General features: G+C 41.6%; 1 protein-coding gene across 5 annotated transcripts in view; it reads left to right on the forward strand.

Moving 5' to 3' along the window:
• The window catches only part of LOC126236235 (prominin-like protein), a 572733-nt gene that overhangs the window by 462145 nt on the left and 85918 nt on the right, over positions 1-24670 (forward strand). For 4 of the 5 annotated variants that reach the window (XM_049945374.1, XM_049945373.1, XM_049945375.1 and 1 more), the window contains one exon: positions 15309-15359. The exons of the other annotated variant lie outside the window; for it this stretch is intronic. In XM_049945374.1, the coding sequence (XP_049801331.1) occupies positions 15309-15359 (51 nt within the window). The remainder of the gene's footprint in view (positions 1-15308; positions 15360-24670) is intronic. 5 annotated transcript variants of the gene reach the window in all.

The raw sequence follows: 24670 nt of genomic DNA on the forward strand, positions 1-24670 counted from the left end.
CACAGTATTATGAAATTACCAAATGGCATGATGTACTTACAAGACATTGGATTGACAATTGGTAGTATGTTCTTTAAAATCCCTGTCCGATCATCTTGATTTAGGTATTCTGTAGTTTCTCTAAAGCCCTAAAGGCATATGGTGAGACTGTTCCTCAAAAGGAAGACATGGTCAATTTATTTCTGGAGTCTGAACTTGTGCTCAATTTATAACAACCCATTCACTGACAGAATGTTAAACCCTGACCTTCCTTCCTCCCTTATCATGAAATTCCTGAACTGCACAGTCATGTTTGGTCAGTGCATCAGTTCATTTCCAGCAGAGCATATCGGTGATGTCAAAAATGGTAGTCATCAACTGTACTTGTTACGCTATTTCAGTGTTATAAATTAGCCATCTTTACACCTTGTGCGTTGGTATCACACATTCCTCACATGAGCACCCTTATTAAGGCACTCATAAATGGTAAAAAAATTTGTCAAATTTTATCATGTTTGCCAAATATTTGACCACATGTGTTGCTGCTTGACATGTTTGTGAAAAACGGAGCTTGTTTGGCATGTTTGTTAAACATGGAGCATGTTTGGCATGTTTTCCAGAAGCTTGGATTGAAGGAAAATTCGAGAAGATGGCAAAGGTTGTTTGTAAATCAGTATTCTACGCACAACATACATACGGGAGTGCAATAAAATAATAATAATAATAATAAAAGAAGTTCTCCAGTTCTTCCATGGAAGTTGTAGGCTATATGTTCCCACATTGTGATATTTTAATGGACTGTCATTACACGACAAAGTAGAAAAGAATAAATTTTCAAATGCTTGTGTCTTCTTTTTCCATGTGAGGGCAAAGTAACTAAAATAAGTCATTAAATGTTTCACTGCACATTCGAATAAAGTTGATGTAATCATCAGGTTCTGAGTGTAATAGTTGCTTCAAGAGGTTTTAATGTGTATATTTCTCTCTTTTTAAATCATTTTCTGGACCAATGCCATGTTTTCTTCTTCTTTTTTAAACACCATTCCAAAGTCAATGTTAGAAATACTTTATGTGCACTTGTAGCCAATCCCTCTAGGTTTCAGAATACAGCATCCAGGAATGGCGTCTCCTTCCAAAGGAAGGTTATATTGCCAAACTTGGTTGGTATTTGTATGGCTTGTTTGACAAATCTGTGGCTAGATAACAGTGAATTTGATGAACATGTTTGATCATTTATGAGGGTCTTTACTCACATTAAACTGTGAATTCCCAGTGTAGCAACATCATCTCCTGGTAAAATGGCAGTGATTGTACATTGCTTAAATTGCGAAGATGAGAGGGAGGTAGTTTAAATTGCGAGGATGAGAGGGAGGGGGAGGGCATTACATTAAGAACAAATATACTATTACCAGCTATTAAGTAACAAATTATGATGTGATGTGAAAGATTGTAACACTAATGAAGCCACTGTGACAATAAAACATTACAGAATAGTATGTTAAGTACACTAAAACAATGGATAAGATTGCTGGGAAATTTTGTCATAGGGGTGTTGGGGAAGATGATGAATGTGTGTACCTGACTAATCACAGATAGATTAATTAGAAAGCAGCGGAAAGTTACGAAAAAAACTGAACACTCAGAACATTGGGAAAAAGCATGGGTTATCACACAGATGGCGAAGGAGAAAGCTTTCATTGCCTGTGGTCTTGCCCCCACTAAAAGTGATTGATTGATAACAGGAGCTTTTGTGATATTTCTTAACTTTTACAGGCTACAAGATTAGTGATTTCTTAGGATTTAATGAAGTATTTAAACAAATGGATACGGAAAGAGAGAGTCCTCCAAGTCTTGTAAAAGGCAGAAACTGTCATTCTGAAGGAAAATGATTTTTTGTATATTTATTTATTTATTTATTTTTCATAACATGGTTCAGATCAGTACAGTAGCTTGTACAATTGGTGTGGGATAAGTCGATACAAAGGTACATAGCATAACATACACAACATGAATATCGTGTAACATTTTCACAAAATTTTAATAAAGACTCATTACAAACAGTATTATAGTATTGTTAGCATTATTTTTACCTTTTATAGTGTGTTCTAATAGCTACAACTTCATATGTTTTATTATCTTATTTTCTTATGTGCTGCATGAGTGGGCAAGATGAGTTATACACTCAAACATAACATTTTTAATTATTTTGGTTTTATTTCTACAGATAGCATAAGATGAGCATGAAAATGGCTTAATTGACGACTGTTTTCATTTAATTAGAAGCCAATGCATGCAAATTGTGCTGACCACAGGCAGAAACTATTTTCAGATTGAAACTGTGTTGCAGAACAAGACTTGAACCCAGAGTGTTTACTTTCACTCTGAGTATTGTACCAACTAAGGTATCTGAGCTTTCATCACTACAGATTCAAAACCACATTTTGTGAAAACCTGTCTCACAGATGTAGTTGGGCAGTGAGATAATCTCGGGCATCTCAGATGGCCTGTGAAAAGTCCCTGTCCATTTTGTCTCCTTAAAATAAAGAGAACAGGCAGTACCCTGGTAGTATGGGGAAAGCTGCAACACCAGAACTTCACACAGGAGAACATAATTGGTTTCTGATAACTGAAGAATAAATAACTTTTCCAACGAAGGTACACTACATATAAAGTACGTACTGGATAAATACTCATGGAGTTACTTAGAGATCTTCAAAAACCAAGAAAATAATGACAGTGATTGGTCGCTCTATCGGTGTTAGTTCAATCAAATAGTTGCCACTGGCAGGAGAATGGCAAGCAAAGGTTGAGACATTACAACATAGCTATTGGCAGTAGCCGCTGTAGTCGAATTACCACTGAAACCCACTGATTGCAAAGGCACAAATATGTATTAAAATCATTTTTCTTCTGTATCTTTATACATCTATTAAGAAGTAGTAGTAGTAAAACTATGAAATTCTGTGACTATATTTTCCATATAGTGGAAATGCTGAGTTGCAGATAAGCACAACAAAGACTGTCACAAATAAGCTTTCGGCCATCGGCCAACAAGGCCTTTGTCAAAAGTAGATCACACACACACACACACACACACACACACACACACACACACAAATGCAACTCGTGGACAGATGACTGCAGTTTTTGGTAGCTTGCGCCACACTGTGAGCAACAGCAGCGTGCATGATAGGAGTGGCAACTGGGTGGGGGTAAGGAGGAGGCTGGGGCGGGGAGGGGTGGGGATAGTAGGGTAGGGGTGGGCGACAGTGAATTGCTGCTGGGGAACGTGCAGGGACGAGGTGGAGAGAGGGTAGGGCAGCTAGATGCAGTCGGGAGATTAGAAGGTGGAGAGGGGAGAGGAGGGGCAGGGGGCTGAGGTTAGCAGAAAAGAAGAGAAGTAAAGAGACTGAGTGCATTGGTGGAATAGAGGGCTGTGTAGTGCTGGAATGGGAACAGCGTTGGTGCTACATGTGTGAAGACAATGACTAACAGAGGTTGAGGCCAGGATGGTTATGGGGATATAGAATATATTGCAGGGAGAGTTCCCACCTGCGCAATTCAAAAAAGCTTGTGTTGGCAGGAAGGATCCATATGGCATAGGCTGTGAGGTAGTCATTGAAATGAAATATGTCATGTTGAGCAGCATGTTCAGCAACAGGGTGGTCCACTTGTTTCTTGACCATAGTTTGCTGGTGGCCATTTGTGCAGACAGCCAGCTTGTTGGTAGTTATGCCCACATAGAATGCAGCACAGTGGTTGCAGCTTTGCTTATAGATCACATGACTGGTTTCACAGGTAACCCTGCCTGCCAGGGGATAGGTGATGTTAGTTACCGGGCTGGAGTAGGTGGTGGCGAGAGGTGTTTGGGACAGGTCTTGTGTCTAGGTCTGCTACAGGGATATGACCCATGAGGTAAGGGGTTGAGAGCAGGGATTTTGTAGGGATGGCAAGTATATTTTGTAGGTTCAGTGGCCAGCAGAATATAACTGTGTGGGAGGGGTGGGTAGGATAGTTGGTAGGACTTTCCTCGTTTCAGGGCATGACGAGAGGTACTTGAAACCATGGCAGAGAATGTTATTCAGTTGTTGCAGTCCTGAGTGGTACTGAGTTACAAGGTGAATGCTCCTCTGTGGTCAGACGGTGAGACTCTCGGGAGTGGTGGGTGAATGTAAAGATAAGCCACGGGAGATTTGCCTTTATACAAGGTTGTGAGGATAATTACGGTCTGTGAAGGCTTCAGTGAGATCCTTGGTATATTTTGAGGTATACTGAGGGTTTCACTAAAGCCTTTATAGACAGTAATTATCCTCACAACCTTGTACAAAAACAAATCTCCCATTCCCTACGTTACCAGTCTCCCACCACCTCTCAAAGTCTCACCGTCTGGCTACAGAGAAGCATTCCTCTCATAACTCGATACCACCCAGGACTGGAATGACTGAATTACATTCTCTGCCAAGGTTTCGACTACCTCTCGTCGTGCCCTGAAATGTGAAATGCCCTACCCAGTATCCTTACCACCCCTCCAACAGTGGTATTCTGCCATCCACCGAACCTACACTGTATACTCGTCCATCCCTCCCACACAGCCCCCACTCCCAACCCTTTGCCTGATGTCTCATATCCCTGTAATAGACCTAGATGCGAGACCTATCCCATACCTACTCCCACCACCGCCTACTCCAATCCAGTCACATCATCACCTATCCCATCAAAGGCAGGGCTACCTGTGAAACCAGTCATGTGATCTACAAGCTAAGCTGCAACCATTATGCTGCATTCTATGTGGGAATGACAACCAGCAAGCTGTCTGCCCACTCAAATGGCCACCGACAAACTGTGGCCAAGGGACAAGTGGACCAGCTTGTTGTTGAGCATGCTTCCCAACATGACATCCTTCATTTCAATGACTACTTCACTGCCTTTGCATATGGATCCTTCCCCTCTGACACCAGCTCTTCTGAATTACGCAGGTGGGAACTCTCCCTGCTATATATTCTATATCCCCATAACCATCCTGGCCTCGACCTCTGTTAATCATTGTCTCCACATCTAGCACCTACCCTGTTCTCATTCCAGCCTTACACAGCTGTCTATTTCACCAACGCATCCAGTCTTCTTACTTTTCTACTTTTCTGTTACCGCCTCCCAAATGCCCCACCTCTCCCCTGCCCTCTGTCTAGCCTTCCGACAGCACCTAGCTGCCCTACCCTCTATCCACCTCGTCCCTGTATGCTCCCCAGCAGCACTCCTACCCTACTGTCTCTCCCCATCCCTGCCCCAGTCTCATCCTTACCCCCACCCAGTTGCCACTCCCATTTTCACTGCTGCTGCTGCTGCTGCTGCTGCTGCTTGCAGTGTGGCTTCAACTGCCAGAGACTGGAGTCGTGGGTGAGAGTAGAGTGTGTGTGTGTGTATGTGTGTGTGGGTGTGAGAGAGAGAGAGAGAGAGAGAGAGAGAGAGAGAGAGAGAGAGAGGCAGGCTTTGTTGGGTAAAAGCTTATTTGTGATAGTCTTTTTTTCTGTGACTCAGCATCTCTGCTATTTTTTCTCTTTCCTAAATTTATATTTGGCAGCTAAACTTTCTCTGTTGTACAAATGGGACTTCTGTTGAGTTACCTGTGTTAACTGTTTAGTAAATGGCATCATATCGCATAAATGCACGTTTAGAATTTGAAGCTTTTTGATACATCAGTATTAACTGCTTGACAGCAGGTCTCATACAAATAGCAGCAAAATAATAAATGAGGCATGAGACTGATTATCTGCTGTACCAACTGTCCTGAATCGTCCACTGTGAGCTAACTCAGTTGTTTACCTCTGTCCCTTACAAAATTGCAGGCAGTCTTTTTCCAGCATGTGGTTACCACAATTACTCTGTCACTGTTCACCGTCTGGCTAAGAGTTTCTGCATGTGGCACCATCTTTGCAATGTTGACTTTCTTGTTATGATCATTTTTCCAACTTATCCATTATATCCAAATGTCAGTCATCATCAACTTCTAACTTTAGTGTTGGGACATCACTCATACTTAAGATTCTTGGAATGCTGAAAACAAAGAAATAACATGTTTTAACAAACAGCTCATTGTAAAACTGTATTAGGCAAGACTAGGCAAGAAATTTAGGTCTATTAATGTTAGGAGCTGAAGGATAAAAGTGGCCGTCTACAATGAAATCATTATATATTCAACAATTGTAGCATTTGCCTGAACCCATTCGCAGAAATATTAGATACAAGACGAATTTAGGGATCATGATACTATGACTGTGGTGGTGATGGGAGATGCAGTTGAAAAGTACTGTTACAGCATATTTCACACTAAGGTAAACACTTTTTGTTTGCGTAACCTGCTTAATACATTATGCCGGTAAACCACTATTTCTCCATGTGATCATAATCATATTATAAGCATTTGTTGAATTATGTTACGCACGTTATCAGCTTATGTATACAGGTAGCTTATTTCTCTAAAGCTAACCCCTTTTATCATTCTTACATACTATGTGTCACCTTCTCATCTGCATGTCGTCTATATCCTTGTCCAGTGTGGTGTAGAGGAAGAAATCGCTTAATAGCAGTGTAGGGCCACGGCCAGAATGGTTCAGAATATCTACAATTTTGTATACAGTGTGTCGCTGTTTATTAAGAGGGTTGTCTTAAGTTTTCACAACCAGCCATTATGTTAAAATTTGTTGTTTGTTATTATTAAAACAATGGCAGCTCAGAAATTGACAGAGTTATTTGTTTGCATTGAGCATTTATAGAAACTGTTTTCATTCGTGGAGACCAAACTCAATAACCATCCCACAGCTCAGTTCATTCGACTTCTGGCGATCAGTGTTACTTTTGGTTTCAAAATTTCATCATGACTATGCTTCTGTTGACAATGAACTGATGAAGGTTGACCAAACATAATTGTGGATTCAAAATATATGAATGCCATGTGCAGCAGAATTAAAGAGGATGGGCATGCAATTTGCCATCTGTCAGAGACATCCTTAGGCTTATCAAAGACTTCAGTAATTTGAATTTGCATCAACATGTAGCTGTGAAGAGATATGTTCCCCAGTGGCAGTTGCTGTAAGCATATGCAGAGAAATGTAAGCAATGAGCCAGAAAACTAGAAGACTACAGCTGCCCCCTTGATGGTGGGGGGGCACTTCCCTCCCTGTTGCTCCTGCACCACCTATTTCAGGAGCAACGCCCCCACTTCTAAGCTGTAGAAGCATAAGTCTTCTTCGGCTTCTCTCGCTAGGAAGGGGTCCCTTGGGTCACTCTCTTCCCAGCTTTCTGCTAGTGGGAAAGATGACACCCGCCAGTGGCAGAAGAGGCCAAAAGCAGCTGGTTGCAGGCCTTCATGCTCATCTTCAGTCCTGGAGACTGAATCAGTGAAGTCCTCCCAGGCAGGGAAACACAAGGAACAGCGATAGAAATCCAAAAAGAAGGTCCCCAAGACCAAGGGAATTGCGGTGGTACCCATACCACTGCTATCTCAAAGCTCTGCGTCTGTGGATGAGGTGGAGATTCTGGCATCTGCTGATGACCTAGATCTTGCCGGACCCTCAGACAAAATGGATATAGACTGCTCAGGCAAAAAGTTGGTGGCAGTATGTGACGCTGAGGCGTAAACAGCCTCATTGAATGTTCCATGCCTTCCCACTCTCGTGATGACGCCATACTCCAGTGGAATTGCGGCAGTTTTTTCCACCGCCTGGCTGAGTTATGGTAACCATTAAGTTTTGCACCTGCTATTTGCACTGCGCTCCAGGAAACTTGGTTCCCTGCAATGTGGACCCCTGCCCTCTGCGCCTATAAGTGATATTACAGGAACCGTAGTGACTATAATTGAGTGTCAGGTGGAGTTTGCATTTGTGTCAGTCTTTAGTGACACTGTGCCCCTTCAAACAGCTCTTGAAGCTGTGGCTATCAGAATAAGGATGAAACAGGAAATAACTGTCTGCAATGTATATCTTCCTCTAGATGGTGCAGTACCCCTGAATGTCTTAGCTGCCCTGATTGATCAATTCCTAAACCTTTCCTACTTTTGGGAGATTTTAATGCCCGTAACCCCATGTTGGTGCTTACTGGGCTTACTGGCTGAGGCAGAGATGTCAAAACTTTACTGTCTCAGTACGACCTGCCTCTTAATACTGGGGCCGCCACACATTTCAGTGTGGCTTGAGTTAGTTACTCAGCCATTGATTTATCAATTTGCAGCCCAGGACTTCTCCCATCTATCCATTTTAGCGCACGTGATGACCTGTGTGGTAGTGACCACTTCCCCATCTTCCTGTCACAGCCCCACCATCAAGCCCACGGACGCCTGCCCAGATGGGCTTTAAACAAGGCGGACTGGGAAACTTTCACCTCTGCTGTCACCGTTGAATCTCCCCCGCACGGGAACATCGTTGTGATGGTTGAGCAGGTGACTACAACAGTCATTTCCGTGGCAGAAAACATGATCCCTCGCTCTCTGGGGTGCCCTTGGTGAAAGACAGTCCCTTGGTGGTCACCGGAAGTCCTGAAGCAATAAAGGGGCATTGGCCAGCTCTACAGCAGCATAAGGGGCACCCTTCCCTAGAGCACCTCATAGCCTTTAAACAGGTCTGTGCTTGCGTTCGCCAACTTACCAAATGACGGAAGCAGGAGTGTTCGGTGAGATAAGTCTCGACCATTGGGTGCCATACGTTACCTTCCCAAGTCTGGGCAAAGATCAAACGTGTTTTCGGGTACGAGTCCCCAACAGGTGTTTCCCGGTGTTAACATAAATGGCGTGTTATCTACCGACACACACACGATTTCCAAGCACTTCGCTGAGCACTATGTTTGACCCTGGAAGGGAATGTCCCCTCGTTTTCTACATGCCACAGTGAATCCTATAACGCCCCATTTACAGAGTGGGAGCTCCTCAGTGCTCTTGCACATTGCCCCGACACAGCTCCTGGACCAGATCAGATCCACAATCAGATGATTAAACATCTCTCACTTGACTACAAGTGACATCTCCTCGTCATCTTCAACTGGATCTGGTGCGATGGCGACATTCCATCGCAATGGCGGGAGAGCACCATCATTCCGGTGCTCAAGCCTGGTAAAAACCACATGATGTGGATAGCTTTCAGCCCATCAGCCTCACCAACGTTATTTCCCGGCGATTTTGTGACATCTCGTTGAATCGGGTGTACTGCCGGTGGTCTGCGTTTTTCTAACAAAATATTTCAACGTTGTACCTCGGCGTCTTCATCAGGCGCTTCCTGTGACAGGAAGCACCTGATGAAAATGCCGAGGTACGACGTCAAAATGTTGCGTTAGGAAAATGCAGACCACCGGCAGTACACCCGATTCAACAAGATCTCAGCAACGTTCTTTGTAAGCTGCTGGAACATATGGTGTGTCGGCAGTTGGGTTGGGCCCTGGAGTCACGTGGCCTACTGGCTCCATGTCAGGGCGGCTTCCCCCAGGGTCGCTCTACCACTGATAATCTTGTGTCCCTAGTGTCTGCCATCCAAACAGCCTTCTCCAGACGCCAACACCTGGTTGCCATCTTTTTTTATTTACAAAAAAGCATATGGTATGACCTGGCAACATCATATCCTTACCACATTATACGAGTGGGGTGTCTGAGGCCCACTCCCAATTTTTATCCAGAATTTCCTGTCGCTTCACGCTTTCCATGTTTAAGTTGGTGGCCTCCCCCCCATAGTTCCCCCATATCCAGGAGAATGGGGTCCCACTGGGCTCTGTATCGAGTGAATCTCTATTTTTAGTGGCCATTAATGGTCTAGCAGCAGCTGTAAGGCCATCTGTCTCACCTTCTCTGTATGCAGATGACTTATGCATTTCGTACTGCTCCACCAGTACTGGGGTTGCTGAGCGGCACCTCCAGGGAGTCATCCACAAGGTGCAGTCATGGGCTCTAGCCCACGGTTTCCAGTTTTCTGCCACAAAGTCTTGTGTTATGCACTTCCGTCGGCGTTGTACCATTCATCCAAAACCAGAACTTTACCTTAATGACGATCCACTCACTGTAGTTGAGGCATATCGATTCTTAGGACTGGTTTTCGACACCCGATTGACTTGGTTACCGCACCTGCATCAGCTTAAGTGGAAGTGCTGGCAAAACCTCAGTACCCTCCGCTGCCTGAGCAACACCAACTGGGGTGCAGATCGCTCTACGCTGCTGCAGCTCTACAGAGCCCTTGTTCAATCCTGCCTTGACTATGCGAGTCTTGTTTATGGTTCAGCTGTGCCCTCAATATTGTGTTTACTCGACCCAGTGCACCACTGTGACATTCGCCTAGCGACAGGAGCTTTTAGGACAACTCCGGTGACCAGCGTTCTTGTGGAAGCTGGAGTGCCTCCATTGCAGGTTAGGCATGCACAACTGCTGCCCAGTTACGTAGCACACGTTCATAGTTCTCCTGCACATCTGAATCACTGTCTTATTTACTCACCCACAGCAGTTCATCTCCCTCATCAGTGGCCCAGGTCAGGGCTTCCAATTGCAGTTCATGTCCGATCCTTTCTTTCTGAACTGGAGTCATTGCGTTTACCACCTATATTTGAGGTCCATTCACATACACCTCCATGGTGTACACCTAGGCAGCAGCGTTTGCCTGGACCTTTCACATGGCGCTAAGGACTCAGTTAACCCTGCGGCTCTCCGCTGCCACTTCCTCTTGATTCTTGACAAGTACAGAGGCCACGAAGTGGTTTACACGAGGGCTGTTGCTCACATCGGCTTTGCGTATGCCCATGGAGGACATATTGAACAGCGTTCCTTGCCCATTGGGTGCAGTGTATTCACTGCAGAACTGGTGGCCATATCTCGTGCACTTCTTCAGTATATCCGTTCATGCCCCAGGGAATCGTTTATCCTGTGTACTTACTCCTTGAGCAACCTACAAGCAATCGACCAGTGCTACCCTCACCATCCTTTGGTAGTGTCCACCCAGGAGTCCATCTATGCTCTGGAATGGTCCCATCGTTCAGTGGTGTTTGTGTGGACCCCAGGATACTTCGGCATCCCAGGCAACGAACTTGCTGACAGGCTGGCCAAACAGGCTATGCGGGAACCGCTTCTGGAGATGGACATCTCTGAACCTGACCTGCTTTCTGACCTACACCCCGTAGGGTTTTTAGGCTTTGAGAGATGGAATGGCATAACAGTACACACAACAAACTGCTTGTCATTAAAGCGACAACAATTGCGTGAAAGTCTTCCATGCGGGCCTCTTGCAGGGAATCAGCTGTCCTCTGCTGACTCCGCATTGGCCACGCATGGGCGACCGACGGTTACCTCTCCCGCCGTGAAGACCCGTCTCAGTGTAGGTGCGGCGCCCAGTTGACAGTGGCCCATATTCTGGTGCACTGTCCCACTTTGACTGCCCAGCGTCCGCAGCTCGTGGTCGTGCGGTAGTGTTCTCGCTTCCCGCGCCCGGGTTCCCGGGTTCGATTCCCGGCGGGGTCAGAGATTTTCTCTGCCTCATGATGACTGGGTGTTGTGTGATGTCCTTAGATTAGTTAGGTTTAAGTAGTTCTGAGTTCTAGGGGACTGGTGACCATAGATGTTAAGTCCCATAGTGCTCAGAGCCATTTGACTGCCCAGCAATGGAATCTTGGGTTACTGGACTCATTGCCGCTCATTTTACCTGACCCCGCCTCATTGGCTAATTTAGTTCTATGTTTTATTTGTGAGGCTGGGTTTTATCATCTGATCTACGTTTTAGCACATGTACTTTGTCCCTCTGTGTCCTCCACCCTAGTGGTTTTAGGGTGGAGGTTTTAATGTGTTGCAGAGTGGCCGGCTTCTCCTTTTTATTCTCATGGTCGGCCAGCCACTGTAATCTGCTTTCTTGTGTACTCTCATCTGTTTCTAGTGTCTCTCTGTCATTTTCTTGTCCTCCTTTGTTCCTTTTGGTATTCATTGCCTTTCATTCATTCTTGTGGTTTTTCCTTTCTTTCCATTTTGTATTATATGTCTCGTCTGTTTTATTCTCACACTTGTGGCATTGTTTTATTAGGAACAAAGGACGGATGACTTCGTAGTTTGGTCCCTTCCCCCCCTCTTTTATACCAACCAACCAACCAACCAACTCTAAATTCCGGTGTTCCGTTTTTTGTAACACACAACAGAAACCCGGCATCACAGGTGGCGCTCCCAAAAAACAGGCAGGCAGACGTGCGTCAGGTCTTTGAAAGTATCTAATGTGACCGGTCACCAGTCTGCACCGCTCCCTCAAATTGCTGGTTTTAAATTTTCACACATAAGGACTATGTACATTGCATTGTTCACATTTTGAGCTCTTGGCATGTAGTGTTCAAGAATTGCTCGCTTAAGGTCCCAAAACAAGTTAACATTGCCTTTCTAGCACTTCTTTCAGTTAACATCCTGGGTTTTGGAGATGAAGAATGTCACCAGTCCAAGCCTGGTTTCATTCAGGTTCATAAAAATGCACCCAACTCTCATCTCACATTACAGTACAGTGAAGAAATGCCTCCCCTTCAGTCTCATGCTGTCACAACACCTCCCTGCACACTCCATGTGCCGTTCTTTCATTTTTGATGTCAGATGTTTTGTAATCCACCTCGGATACACTTTCTTGAGCATCAGTATGTCATGAACAATATGGTGGGTGATCTGACACTAATTTTCAGTGTTGCTGCAATATCACTCAATCTGATACACTTGTTTTCTTGTATCAACTCATCAACTCTCGCAATGGTGTTCTCGATGACTGTGCAGTCAGTGCGTCCTAGGCGTGGTGAATCTTTAACACTTGTTACCTCATTTGCATTTATCTGCCCACTCCTTCACTTGCGTTTAACTCAAAGGACTATCAGCATATTGCCCTACCATCTGATGGTGAATTTCAAGTGGTTTCAACCCTTCAGCTAACAGAAATCTAATGACACTCTGCTGTTCCAGATTGGTGCAAACCGATAAGGGTGCCACCATCTTGTTTCACAGATCCCCAGCATCCAATTCGGGAGGCAGGCGTGCTAACTCCATCTGATAATAGTTCTAGGACACCACCAAAAAATAACAAAGAAGCACAAACATTGCCAAAGTTTTATATTTTTTATACAACTTTTCCATTTTCTTATTGAATTGACGTGTTTAGCCAGCCAGAACATCTGCTTCCGTATTTTAGTTTTTCCTGTGATGTTTCTCTTTTCTTGATGTCTCAATTATTTTGTGTGTGTGTGTGTGTGTGTGTGTGTGTGTGTGTTCTACATATTTTAATGAAAACATTAGTTTTTTCAGTCAGTTTGTTTTTGTTAATTTGTTCCTTTTTGCTACTTTTCTATAATAACTTTGCTTTAACCAATTTGCATAAACTATTTCTTATAATTTGTAATTACTATCTTTGTCCTTAACTTTTCATTTTAACTAATGCAGTGCAGTGTTTTTTGCACCATTAAAAAGGATGTACAGGATGTTTCAGAAATGTTGGTCAGTATTCAGGGATATGATGGCAATGATCATTTGAAACAAAAAAGTCAAGTAAAAATGGGCTCCAAAACACATACCTTAAGAGCTATGAGCAGTTCTTGATCTTTGATACTGTGAAACAAATTCATTAGAAGAGTTGTGTTTCAAAGTGGTGAAGATGAAAAAGTGCTCATAGCTCTTAAGTTACGCATTTTAGAGCTCATGTTTACTGAACGTATTTTTCTTATTTTGTTCCATACTATCACTTCGCAAAATATGAAAGGCAAGGAGCTTGCAGTAGACGAGATTTGTTTCACAGTATCGAAGATCAAGAAATGCTCGTAAAAGTATACGTTTTAGATTCCTTGTTTTCATGACTTTTGTTTTGAATGGTCATTCCCATCATATCCCTGAATATTGCCCATCACTTCTGAAACAACCTTTACACTTTCTTTCTAGTGTTTTTACTTAAATTGTAGTTTTCACTTGTTTTGAATGGCCCGTTTAAATTTCTTGCTATTCTTCATTAAGTTACCTTAACATCTGAGAGAATTTAATTTGGTTTGCATATTTTATCATACCTGACACTGGTATCAACATTTAGGTAATTGAGAAGTCTGCCTGGCTTTTTCCAGGAGTGAGGTGGAGGTAAAAGTAAATGAAGTGTAGGTACAGAGCATTATATTCTATATTATTTTTTCTTAAACAAAAGGGGAAAAAGGGTTAGACTTGGCGTGAGAGTAGCAGAATGGAAAGTCACACTGAATTGCTGCAAGTTGAACTCATAGGACGTGAGTGAAATAAGAAATAAAATGGAATATACAACAAATGAAAAATAATTACTGGGATAGAATTAAAGTATTGCTTGATGGTAGATAGTTGAAATGCTATACAATAAAGAACTAAATGATAAGAGAATAGTGTTGTAGATATAGTGTCAAAGCAAATATAATTAAAAAATGAGTGTTACCGAGCATAGAGAGATTGTGAGATCATAACAAAGAAACTAAGTGTTCGTGATACGTAATTTCTTAGAGTGCTGTGTGCTGCCACTGTATGCAGTGGCTTGTGTTGCTTGTTTTCTTACTGAGAGCTTTCTCACTAGACAATTAAAGTAGAATGCCAAACAGTGTTGTACATGGTTTTTCATCTTGTATGCTTACAGGTGGCTCTTACAAACCTGTTTTTCCTTTTTCACTGTGAAGGAATGCCAAATCAAAAACCTTTTCATTACCTGTATTATTTCAATTTACTATTTTGGGGAATTTTTTTTTTTTAATCCAGTTTAGTTCAGATTTTTGTTACTGATAAATTAAGGTTTTTCTGTATGTAGAAGACATTGTACTTGGCACTGTAGTTTGATCCTTTTTCAGTCTTTTGATCATTTGTTAAATGTCTGTGTTTTTGTGCCAGTTGTCTCAGTTGCTTGTGTAACTTTGTTTTAGCAGCCATTATACTTCAAAAAGTTCGACATTTTCGGTTTTTTTTTTTTTTTTTTTTTTTTTAAGTCATCAAATTACATCTCTTAGTGTTTTTATTCATAGTACAAATGTGAAAGGGGCATGCTACTTATTAACGAATAACTTGACATTTAATGAATTTTTATGTGTTATTCTCTTACAATACTAATTTCTTTGTGCCGTTGAAGTTTGTTTTTGTGTCAGTGTTAACAATCCTTATAGCAAGCAGTAGCAGTAGTAGTAGTAGTAGTAGTAGTTGTTGTTGTTGTTGTTATTGTTCATGATGATGACTATGTGATGATGATTGTGTACAGCTCTTTCTTTGCAATTTGTTTCCCCCATATTACAACTTAAAAGTGATCTGTGCATGGAGTGCAATTGCTGTATCCAAATAACAGCATGTGTCTTACTGTTTGTTTCCTTTACAGTGAGTACTTATACGATGCATATGCTGATCGGGATAATATTCCACTCGCCAAGTAAGTTCTTAATACTTCTGTTTCTTTCTCTCCTGTCTGACCCAGTTTTTGTTGGAATGGTTCTCTTGCTATAGGGACTGTTCAGTAGAATACAGTTATTGTTGATGCATTGAAAAGAAATTATTTATATTGTAACGTGTTCTCAATTCATACTTAGTGATGTAAGCTGTCAGTTTACAATATTTATCTCAGAATAGTAATGTTTTTTATAACTTGTAGTCCAACAAAGCAAATTGTGTGACTGGTGATGAGACAACACTATGTCATGTTTTGCTTAGAGGTGATAGAAAGGGAACTGTCTTGCCACAAATTAACTATGGAGCAATAACTATAACCTTCAATGTTCTGTGTTATCCTTAATCATGGAAAAGGAATGTGTACGTGTAATGGACAAAGACAGCGAAGAAATAATTTTTAATGCATTATGAGAAACAAATGTCATATGCAAAAATGCTGAAATAAATATTTTATTTATTGAACTATATCAGCCTTAACTTTAGATGTAACATAATCTCTTCGTATTCAGTGGCAGAAAGTATTCTGTTGGTAACATATAAAGCTTCTGTTGGTAACATACAAAGTTTCTATGTCATTGGAGCTTTCTTCACTATTTTCAAGTTACATTCTTATTTTGTCACACACAGCTATCTCGCTAACTGAAAATAAGTTTTATTGCCTGGTATTAATTTTCCCCTTGTCAGAAAAGTTGCAGAGCAGGTATTTTTTCTGAGTTTGCAATACTAAAAAGGAACAAATATTGTTTTCATGTTACCTGGTATGTGTGCCTGCTTGAAATGGCCTTGGCCATGTGTCTGTGCAAACTTACTAGGTGGCAGGGCTGTGCTTAGAAACACACTGTTTGGGTTTTTGGCACATTACTTATGGTGACACAGTGGATGCTGTGCTGATTGTGAGCAAAGAGTGAACATTAAGTTCTGCATTAAGCTCAGAAAAAGCCATAGTGGACCAGGGAAAAGGATGAAGCAAGCATATGTTGGTGAGGCACTTTCAAGAAGTTGTGTTTTTGAGTGGCACGAAAGGTTTTGTGAAGGTAGAGATTCAGTGTAGGACGATCCCCAAGCTGGTTGCCCATCTACAGCACATACCAGTGCAAACATGGTGTGTGTAAGGCAGTTATTGCAAGAAGACTGCCGTGCAACTGTGCATGTGATACCAGAAGAACTTAATTGGAATTGTGATGTGTGTCATAAGATTTTACGTGAAGATTTAGGGAAACAGAAATTTAATGCAAAACTTTTCCCACACACACGGACAGGCAGAAAGAGGAAAGACGAAGAATTCCTACTCAACTACTGGATAGAGCCAGATGTGATTCCACATTTCTGTCAAGGATTATTGTGGGGGGAGTGGAAATTGGTGTTACCAGTATTACCCCAACATGAAATGTTGAATGACAGGATCCTCCTGGATCACCAGGCGCGAAAAAATTCAATCCACCACCTTAGAGAACAAAGACAATATTAATTGCATTATGGTAAAGGATTAGTTCACTATGAGTATGTTCCTCCAGATCAAACAGTGAACCAAACTCTTTACATCGAAGTTTTGAAATGTTTGTGACAAGCAATTTGACATCACCAACCCATTTGCACCATTATCAGGAGTGGTTCTTAGTGCATGACAGTGCAAGGACCCATAGTGCTTTATCTGTTCCCAAGTATCTGGCTAGATGTTTCTCCGGACCTCTAGCCTTGTGATTTTTTCCTTGTTTCCTTGAGTGAAAAGGCAACTGGGATGAAAGTGTTATCAAGATACCACAGACATCCAAAGAGCTGTGACAAATGAGCTTACAAGCATCATTGTCTACATCCGCATGTACATGGATACTCTGCAAATCACACTTTAGTGCCCAGCAGAGGGTTCATCGAACCACCTACACAATAAAGTCTCTAACAGCTCACTGAAGAAACAAACACCCATATCTTTCTGTGTGAGGTCTGATTTCCTGTATTTTATTATGATGATCGTTATACCCTATGTAGGTTAGCGTCAATAAAATATTTTCGCATTTGAAGGAGAAAGTTGGTGATCGAAATTTCGTGACAATATCCCACTGCAATGGAAAAATTCCTTTGTTTTAATGAAACAATGGAACATCCAGGATGGAATTACTTTGTTTTACTGATGTACACCCCAAATCCTGCATCATATCAGTGACACTCTCTGCCCTATTTCTCCATAATAAAAATGTGCTGCTTTTCTTCGACCTTTCTTGATATACTCTGTTAATCCTATCTGATAAGGAGGCAGTCTCTTTAGTAGACCTGTTGCACCTTCTAAGTGCTCTACCAAAGAGTGTCTCTGGTTTGCCTTCCCCACAACATTTTCCATGTGTTCTTTCCAATTTAAGTTGTTCATAATTGTAGTTCCTAGGTATTTTGTTCAATTTATGGCCTTTGGATTTGTCAGATTTATTGTGCAACAGAAGTTTAATGGATTTCTTTTAGCACTCATGTGGATCACTTCACGCTTTTCATTATTTAGAGTCAGTTGCCAATTTTCACACCACACAGATATCTTTTCTAAAACATTTTGTGCTTTATTTTGATCTTCTGATTACTTTACTAGATTATAAACAGCAGCATCATCTGCAAACAATCCAAGACAACTGCTCAGATTGTCTCCTATTCATTTATGCAGAACAGGAACAGCAGAGGGCCTACAATAGTACGTTGGGGAATCTCAGAAATCACTTCTGATTTACTCGATGACTTTCTGTCAGTTACTGAGAAAAGTGACACTTCTGACAGGAACTGAAACAATATTCCAAAAGTATGCACTTTGTCTACATGCCACTTGTGAGGTACAGTGTCAAAAGCCTTCTGGAAATCTAAAAATATGGACTCAATTTGAAATCCCTGGTCACTAGCAATCAACACTTCATATGAGTAAAGAGCTAGTTGTGTTTCAGAAGAACAATGTTTTCTAAATACGTGTTGACTGTATGTCAGTATACTGTTCTCATTGGGGTAATTCATAATACATGTTCCAGAATCCTGCTGCATATTGACGTCAATGATATGGGCCTCCCTTGAAGTATACAGATATTGCATCAGCATACTCTGAAAGGAACGTAATTGGTATACAGTCTGGACTGGAAGACTCGTTCATATAAAGTGATTTAAATTGCTTCACTATTCCAAGGATATCTACTTTTAAGTTAATCATGCTCTTGATTCATATTCTGTAATATTTACTTCGTCGTCTTTGGTGAAGGAATTTGAGGAGACTGTGTTTAGTAACTCTGCTTAGGCAGCACTCTCATCGATAGTATTTCCATTGACCTTGAAGAGAAGGCATTAATTGTGTCTTGCTGCTAGCATACTTTACGTACGACCAGAATCTCTTTGGATTTTCTGCCAGGTTTTGAGACAAAATTTTCTCGTGGAAACTATTACAAACTTCTTGCATTGAAGTCAGTGCTAAACTTCATGCTTCTGTAAAAGATTGCCAATCTTGGAGATTTCGCGTTCATTTAAATTTGGCGTTCTTTTTTCTTTGGTTCTGGAACAATGTTCTGATCCGTTTTGTGCACTAAGGGGTATCAACTCCATTTTTTGTTAATTTATTTGGATAAATCTCTCAGTTGCTTCCAATATAATTCTTTGAATTGGAGCCATATCTGCTCTACACTTATCGGTACATTGTCAATTTGGAAGGAGTTGAAAATTTACATGCTTGCTTCCAAGACCTCCATAAATGTTGGCAACTGTGTGTAGATAGCCAAGGGGACTAGTTTGATGTGAGCTACAATCATTACTTGATAAGTGGAACTTTTCTGTTGAAGGGAGTATTAGAGAATATCATTTCTGTTTCCAGGCACTCCCATCTTGTCATACAAATAATATTCCTGGTCAATCATTTTTGCATTGCAGTACTTTGATAGGCTTGTGCAGATTTACTTGTATTTGGAGAGAATTTACTTTGCATTTTTCCAAGTTTCAGAACATTAAAGAGCTATTCACTTTAACAGCTCATGTGCTGCTTTACTCACCTGGAAGTCATCATCACAACTAACACCGGCTTGCATACTCTTCTGTTTCTTGCATACAGTTCAAAATATCAGCACAAGTGACTCTCTGTAGCAACACTTAGTTGAAAAATGAGTAGTTGTTGCCTCAATCACACACTTAGCTTTGAAAGGTCACTACTCAGCCGGCCGAAGTGGCCGTGTGGTTAAAGGCGCTGCAGTCTGGAACCGCGAGACCGCTACGGTCGCAGGTTCGAATCCTGCCTCGGGCATGGATGTTTGTGATGCCCTTAGGTTAGTTAGGTTTAACTAGTTCTAAGTTCTAGGGGACTAATGACCTCAGCAGTTGAGTCCCATAGTGCTCAGAGCCATTTGAACCATTTTTTGTCACTACTCAATTTTAAGAAGTACATATTTATTTGTTAAGTAAGTGACATCTGAGCAGAAAGTACCTAATTTATGATGCTGTGAGATGCAGCAGTATGTTTTCAGGAAGTTGTTGTTCTGTGCCATATTCAGAGAGATAAGTGTTAATGAAAAGGGGGGAGGGATACCCCATCCAAACAGGTCTTGAATGGCCAACAGTGTCAACTGGCTGCCATGTCATCCTCAGCCCTGAGGCATCTCACGATGAGGATATGGAGGGCATGAAGTCAACACACCACTCTCTTGACTATTTTGAATTTCCATAACCAGTACCACTACTGTTGGCGACGTGAGTATAAGCCTGTAAAAGTACTCACAAGCTAACAGTATGAAGTATAAGGACTGTAGCCAAAGCCAGTGGTCTTCCATGAAAACCAGAAGCATCCGATATAAGTTTGATTTAATTGAGCTCCTTCATGAAACAGTTATTTAAATTTTTCTCCAAATATTATATAAACTGTCATATAATAATCAGTGATCAAGCTTGTTTCATTTTTCATTTTCACATCACATCATCAGCAGCAGTAATTCTGTACCATAATAATATTACATGTTGTTACATCATCATCATTGGTGATGTGTGCCCCGACCGGGAGTCTCACGGGAAGCATACAAGGGATAAGTCCCTGCAGTCGCGCTATTCATCTGTGTCCTCGGTGGCTCAGATGGATAGAGCGTCTGCCATGTAAGCAGGAGATCCCGGGTTAGAGTCCCGGTCGGGGCACACATTTTCAACTGTCCACATCGAGGTATATCAACAACACCTGTCGGCAGCTGAGGGTTTCAGTTGGTCATCATTTATTCCAAGGAAAAGCTGCACGGTCATCAACAGTATTCTGTTCTTTTGGGAACAGTTACTGTCTCCACATATATCATTGGTGATGGTGGTGAGTTGTAAATGAGTGATGAGTTGAATGGCAAGAGATAAAAATTGTATCTGGTCAACAATTATTTCGTTGTATGACAATTCTGATAATGTAGCTTTGTACAAGGTATCCAGAAACACCTGACTTTCTTGAAAATAAAACAACAACTCGGGGGAAATCGTATAAAGATATATTCTCTTTTTTGTAGAGAATTAGCATGTATTGCTTTGAAAATAAGATTTGACAAGTGTCTACCATGCTGAATAACACATTCATGTAGTCTGTCCTGGAAGTGATAACATAACTCACTGAAACATGTCATTTGGAATCTCCCGAATGCAATCACGAATTCAATCTTTTTACTTGTCAATGCTGGTTGGGTTTTGCTCACAAATTTTATATTTAAGATAGCCCCAACAAAAATATTTAGGTGCTGTCAGGTCGGGTGAACAAGAAGGCCAATTGATGTCCCCAAAGCAAGAAATAATTCTGACTGGAAAAATTTCATTAAGGACTCCTGTGGAAAGATGTGCAGTATGGGCTGTTGCTCTATTTTGGTGGAACTGTGGGTGATGATGTGAACTGACTTCATGATGCAGAAATGTTTGCTATGTATCTCCATAGTGCTCAGAATTTACTTTTACGGAATATCCCTAACTTTCAAAAAAATATGGACCAATAGTGTGCTGAGAGGAATTGGTGCACCGCACTGTCACTGTTGCACTGTGCGTAGGATGCCCCAGCAATTCAAACTGGGTTGTGCATTGCAGAATTGATAGTTCTGTTTGTTTACATACCCATACAAGTGGAAATGAGGCTCGTCTGACATCATTAACCTGTTCACAATGATCTCTTCATGTTACAGAAGCTCCAGGAACTTGTCTCATCATCTTGTCCCTTTCAGTAAGCTTGTGGACAACTCGGATCTTGTATGCATGTTTGTGAAGGTCTTTGTGCAGGATATCGTGAATGCTGGTATCCACCAACCTAGGTGTGATAACTTGCCGCTGAGCTGGTCATTGAAGACTATGAAAGGTCGCATCCCATACATGATTTGCGTTTTCTGGATGACAATGTCCTGCAGGTTTGCTGTCTTTCATAGTTCTTTCTTGACACAGTCTCAATTCTCACAGCAGCAGAGTATTGCGACCAGGAGCAAAGCTACATTGAAAGTTGTCATGAAACTGTGATAGACATTGTCCTTGTAAGCTGTTCTATCTCCTCAGTGCAGTGTTCCATAGACCAGTGCTCCATCTTACCTAAACTCCAGACAAAAGTGCCCAGTGTGGAGTGGGGTATTACATTACCACATGGCAGGTATCCTGCAACAAAAGTTTAAAAACCATAAGGTGTTCCTGGCACATTGTGTGTATTAAATGTCAGAAACACAAAATGACAGAAGAGAAGCAAAAGTGCATGCAGATATTAAATATTAAAGAAAAAATCCTTTTTGACTTTGATATAAAACAGTATGTAAATGTAAGAAAAGTATATCAGTGCGTGTCACATAACAGCTGTCATAGGAAAGCAGGATTGTTAATGACACAGTACCATGAAGGTGAATTCTGTGGGTGAAGAAACAAGTGTTAAAAGCAGTTATAGTTAGCCATTTTTTATTTATTTGGCAGATTATTGGCATCTGAAGGGTTTAAAATTTGGTTAGTCACTATTGTAAATGTTTTAGAATTTGATTTTTTTTTAGAACTGTGTCCTCCAATTAGTAAAATGTTTATTAAATATGTTTTGAATGTGTAGTGTATTAATATTACTGTGGAAGAATAAAACAATTGCAATAGCTATGAGATAAATTATAGCCATATAGCAGAAAGACAGTTCGTCAGATAAATTTTCCAAGATAATTGCATGAGAATGGTGGGGATTGAATAGTTTGAAAAGCTGATATTTCAACAGTGATTGATGGCAAATTTTATACTTCTGACATCTCTACAGTAGTGCATAAGTGCATAAGGGCTGTTTTGGTTGAACAGTTACGTAATATTTTCTTCACAGGTGATTAAACAAGACATATATTGCTACACATTGTTAAATTTGCAGATTAGAATTTATAGTGTGAGTTAGCCCTTTATTTCCTTTAAAAAAACTTACAACAGAAGAGTGGTGAAGTGTGATGACTAAGCATAAGAGTTATCTGTCTAGAAATTCATGCATATTAGTACCGAAGCTCTCGCTACTTTTGTCTGTAGGACACATTGAATGTATTTCCAAATGTGATATTCTGTGATGGGAGACATCTGTGGAGTGGTGATATTTACTGAGTGTCCTAGGAAAAACTAATATATCTGAAACAATACAGATTTTTCATAAGGAAATGCAAACATCTGAAATTTCATAGTTCATGACGTCCTTATAGTACACTATGTTCCACTGAATTACTTTTTTTATTTAGGGTTTTTGTTAAATAAGTATCTGCTGCTGTACATGACATAAGAGTTTTGGCCCATAGAAGTTGAGAAACTAAATAGCAACCTTATTATGAGAGAGTGGGGGAGGGAGGGGATTTGTGTAGGTCAGTGGGAGAACTTACTTGCTGAAGATTCTTATCCAGCATGTTAAGAACACTCATATTATCTGGTCTGCAGTACTTATAATGAAACTGCACAGAAGCCAGTTTAAATCCATCAACTAACCCTATAAAGGACAATTGATAGGACACTAAAACATCCATTTCCTGCAGTGTCATAAAATTGTGTGTACATTACACGAATCAGAGTACCAAGTAACCCATTTTGCTTCACTTGTGAGAAAAATGTCTTCCTAAAATAACATTTCTTGTTATGAAGGTTCTGATCTACTCAAACAATAATACAGCGTTGTGTTGTCACAGACAGTGGCTAGGGTTGGCCTTTGACCCTGGTGTGTGTTGTGGGTACTGAATTCAGCACTTAGTCTAGCTGGTGTGGCCAGCTCACAGCGTAAGCACATTGTATCCAGTTCATGTGTTGCTGTCAGCAGTATGGGGACAAGAGAATGTTGAGTAAGGGCTCCAACCCAGGCAATGTGTGGCTGTGACTGCCTCTGAGGAAGACTCCCATACTGGCACATGGATCAGCACAGGATGCACCGGAAAGTGTGGCATCAAACCATAGGCTCAACCATAGAAGACTGTGACAACAGCTGGCCGCAGCAAAATGTACCTGCACAAAGGGAGCCAGCAGCGGTAGACTATGCCTGCAGTGGTAGAGAGTGTCCACACAAGGCAGCTAGGCAGGCTCAGGCATGAACCGAGGACCCCAAAGCTGGTGACTGACAGTTGGTGGAAGTGGGCCAACAGGTGGGCATCTCACTAGAAGGCAACAGTTTGACTACCAGTGGCTTCCGGACTTAGGCCAATAGGCAGTCCTGCAGCTTAGTGAAGACAGCATCTTGCTTGGCAGCTCAATGGCCCATTTAAAGATGGTGACTGGTGTAAACTTCCTCTCATAGCTAGCTGCTCTGCTAAAATCAGCATTATTTAAGCCCATTGACCCACCAATGCTTTGACAGGCTATCACTCATTGTCGCACAGGACAGGGAGAAGTGCGATGGCAGGCTAGAGTGTGTGGTAACCCCAGTCAGTGACACTCCAGCCTGGCTTCATACTTCCACTGTGTCAGTGGTGCTCAGCCCTGCTGGTAGCCCTGAGACCTAGACGTGTGATAACTTTGCATAGCATATGACAGGCCTGGGTGGTGACTCCTACTGTGTCAGCTCCGGTTGTTCTTACCAAAGAACACCTTTGTGGCCTCCCTCTTTCCTGATTCCCTGATGCCTCTTGCACCATGTTGTGGTGGCATACCTCGTCATTTCAGCATGCCAGGCAAAACAGATGTAACATAACACAGCTCCTCTCTATGGAAGATCCAGAACACCAGATTGCAGACTTGACTGTAAACACTTCTGAAAAAGATTGTATGACTCGCCTTGCAGTTTGACATATGTCTTCATTACATTCAGGTTTTCCTTATACTAGTTCAGCTGCAACCACAATGTCCATTGGCTGATAACTATTTCCTACTTTCTACAGTTCA

This window comes from Schistocerca nitens, chromosome 2 (genome assembly GCF_023898315.1).
Source record: "Schistocerca nitens isolate TAMUIC-IGC-003100 chromosome 2, iqSchNite1.1, whole genome shotgun sequence".
NCBI lineage: Eukaryota > Metazoa > Arthropoda > Insecta > Orthoptera > Acrididae > Schistocerca > Schistocerca nitens.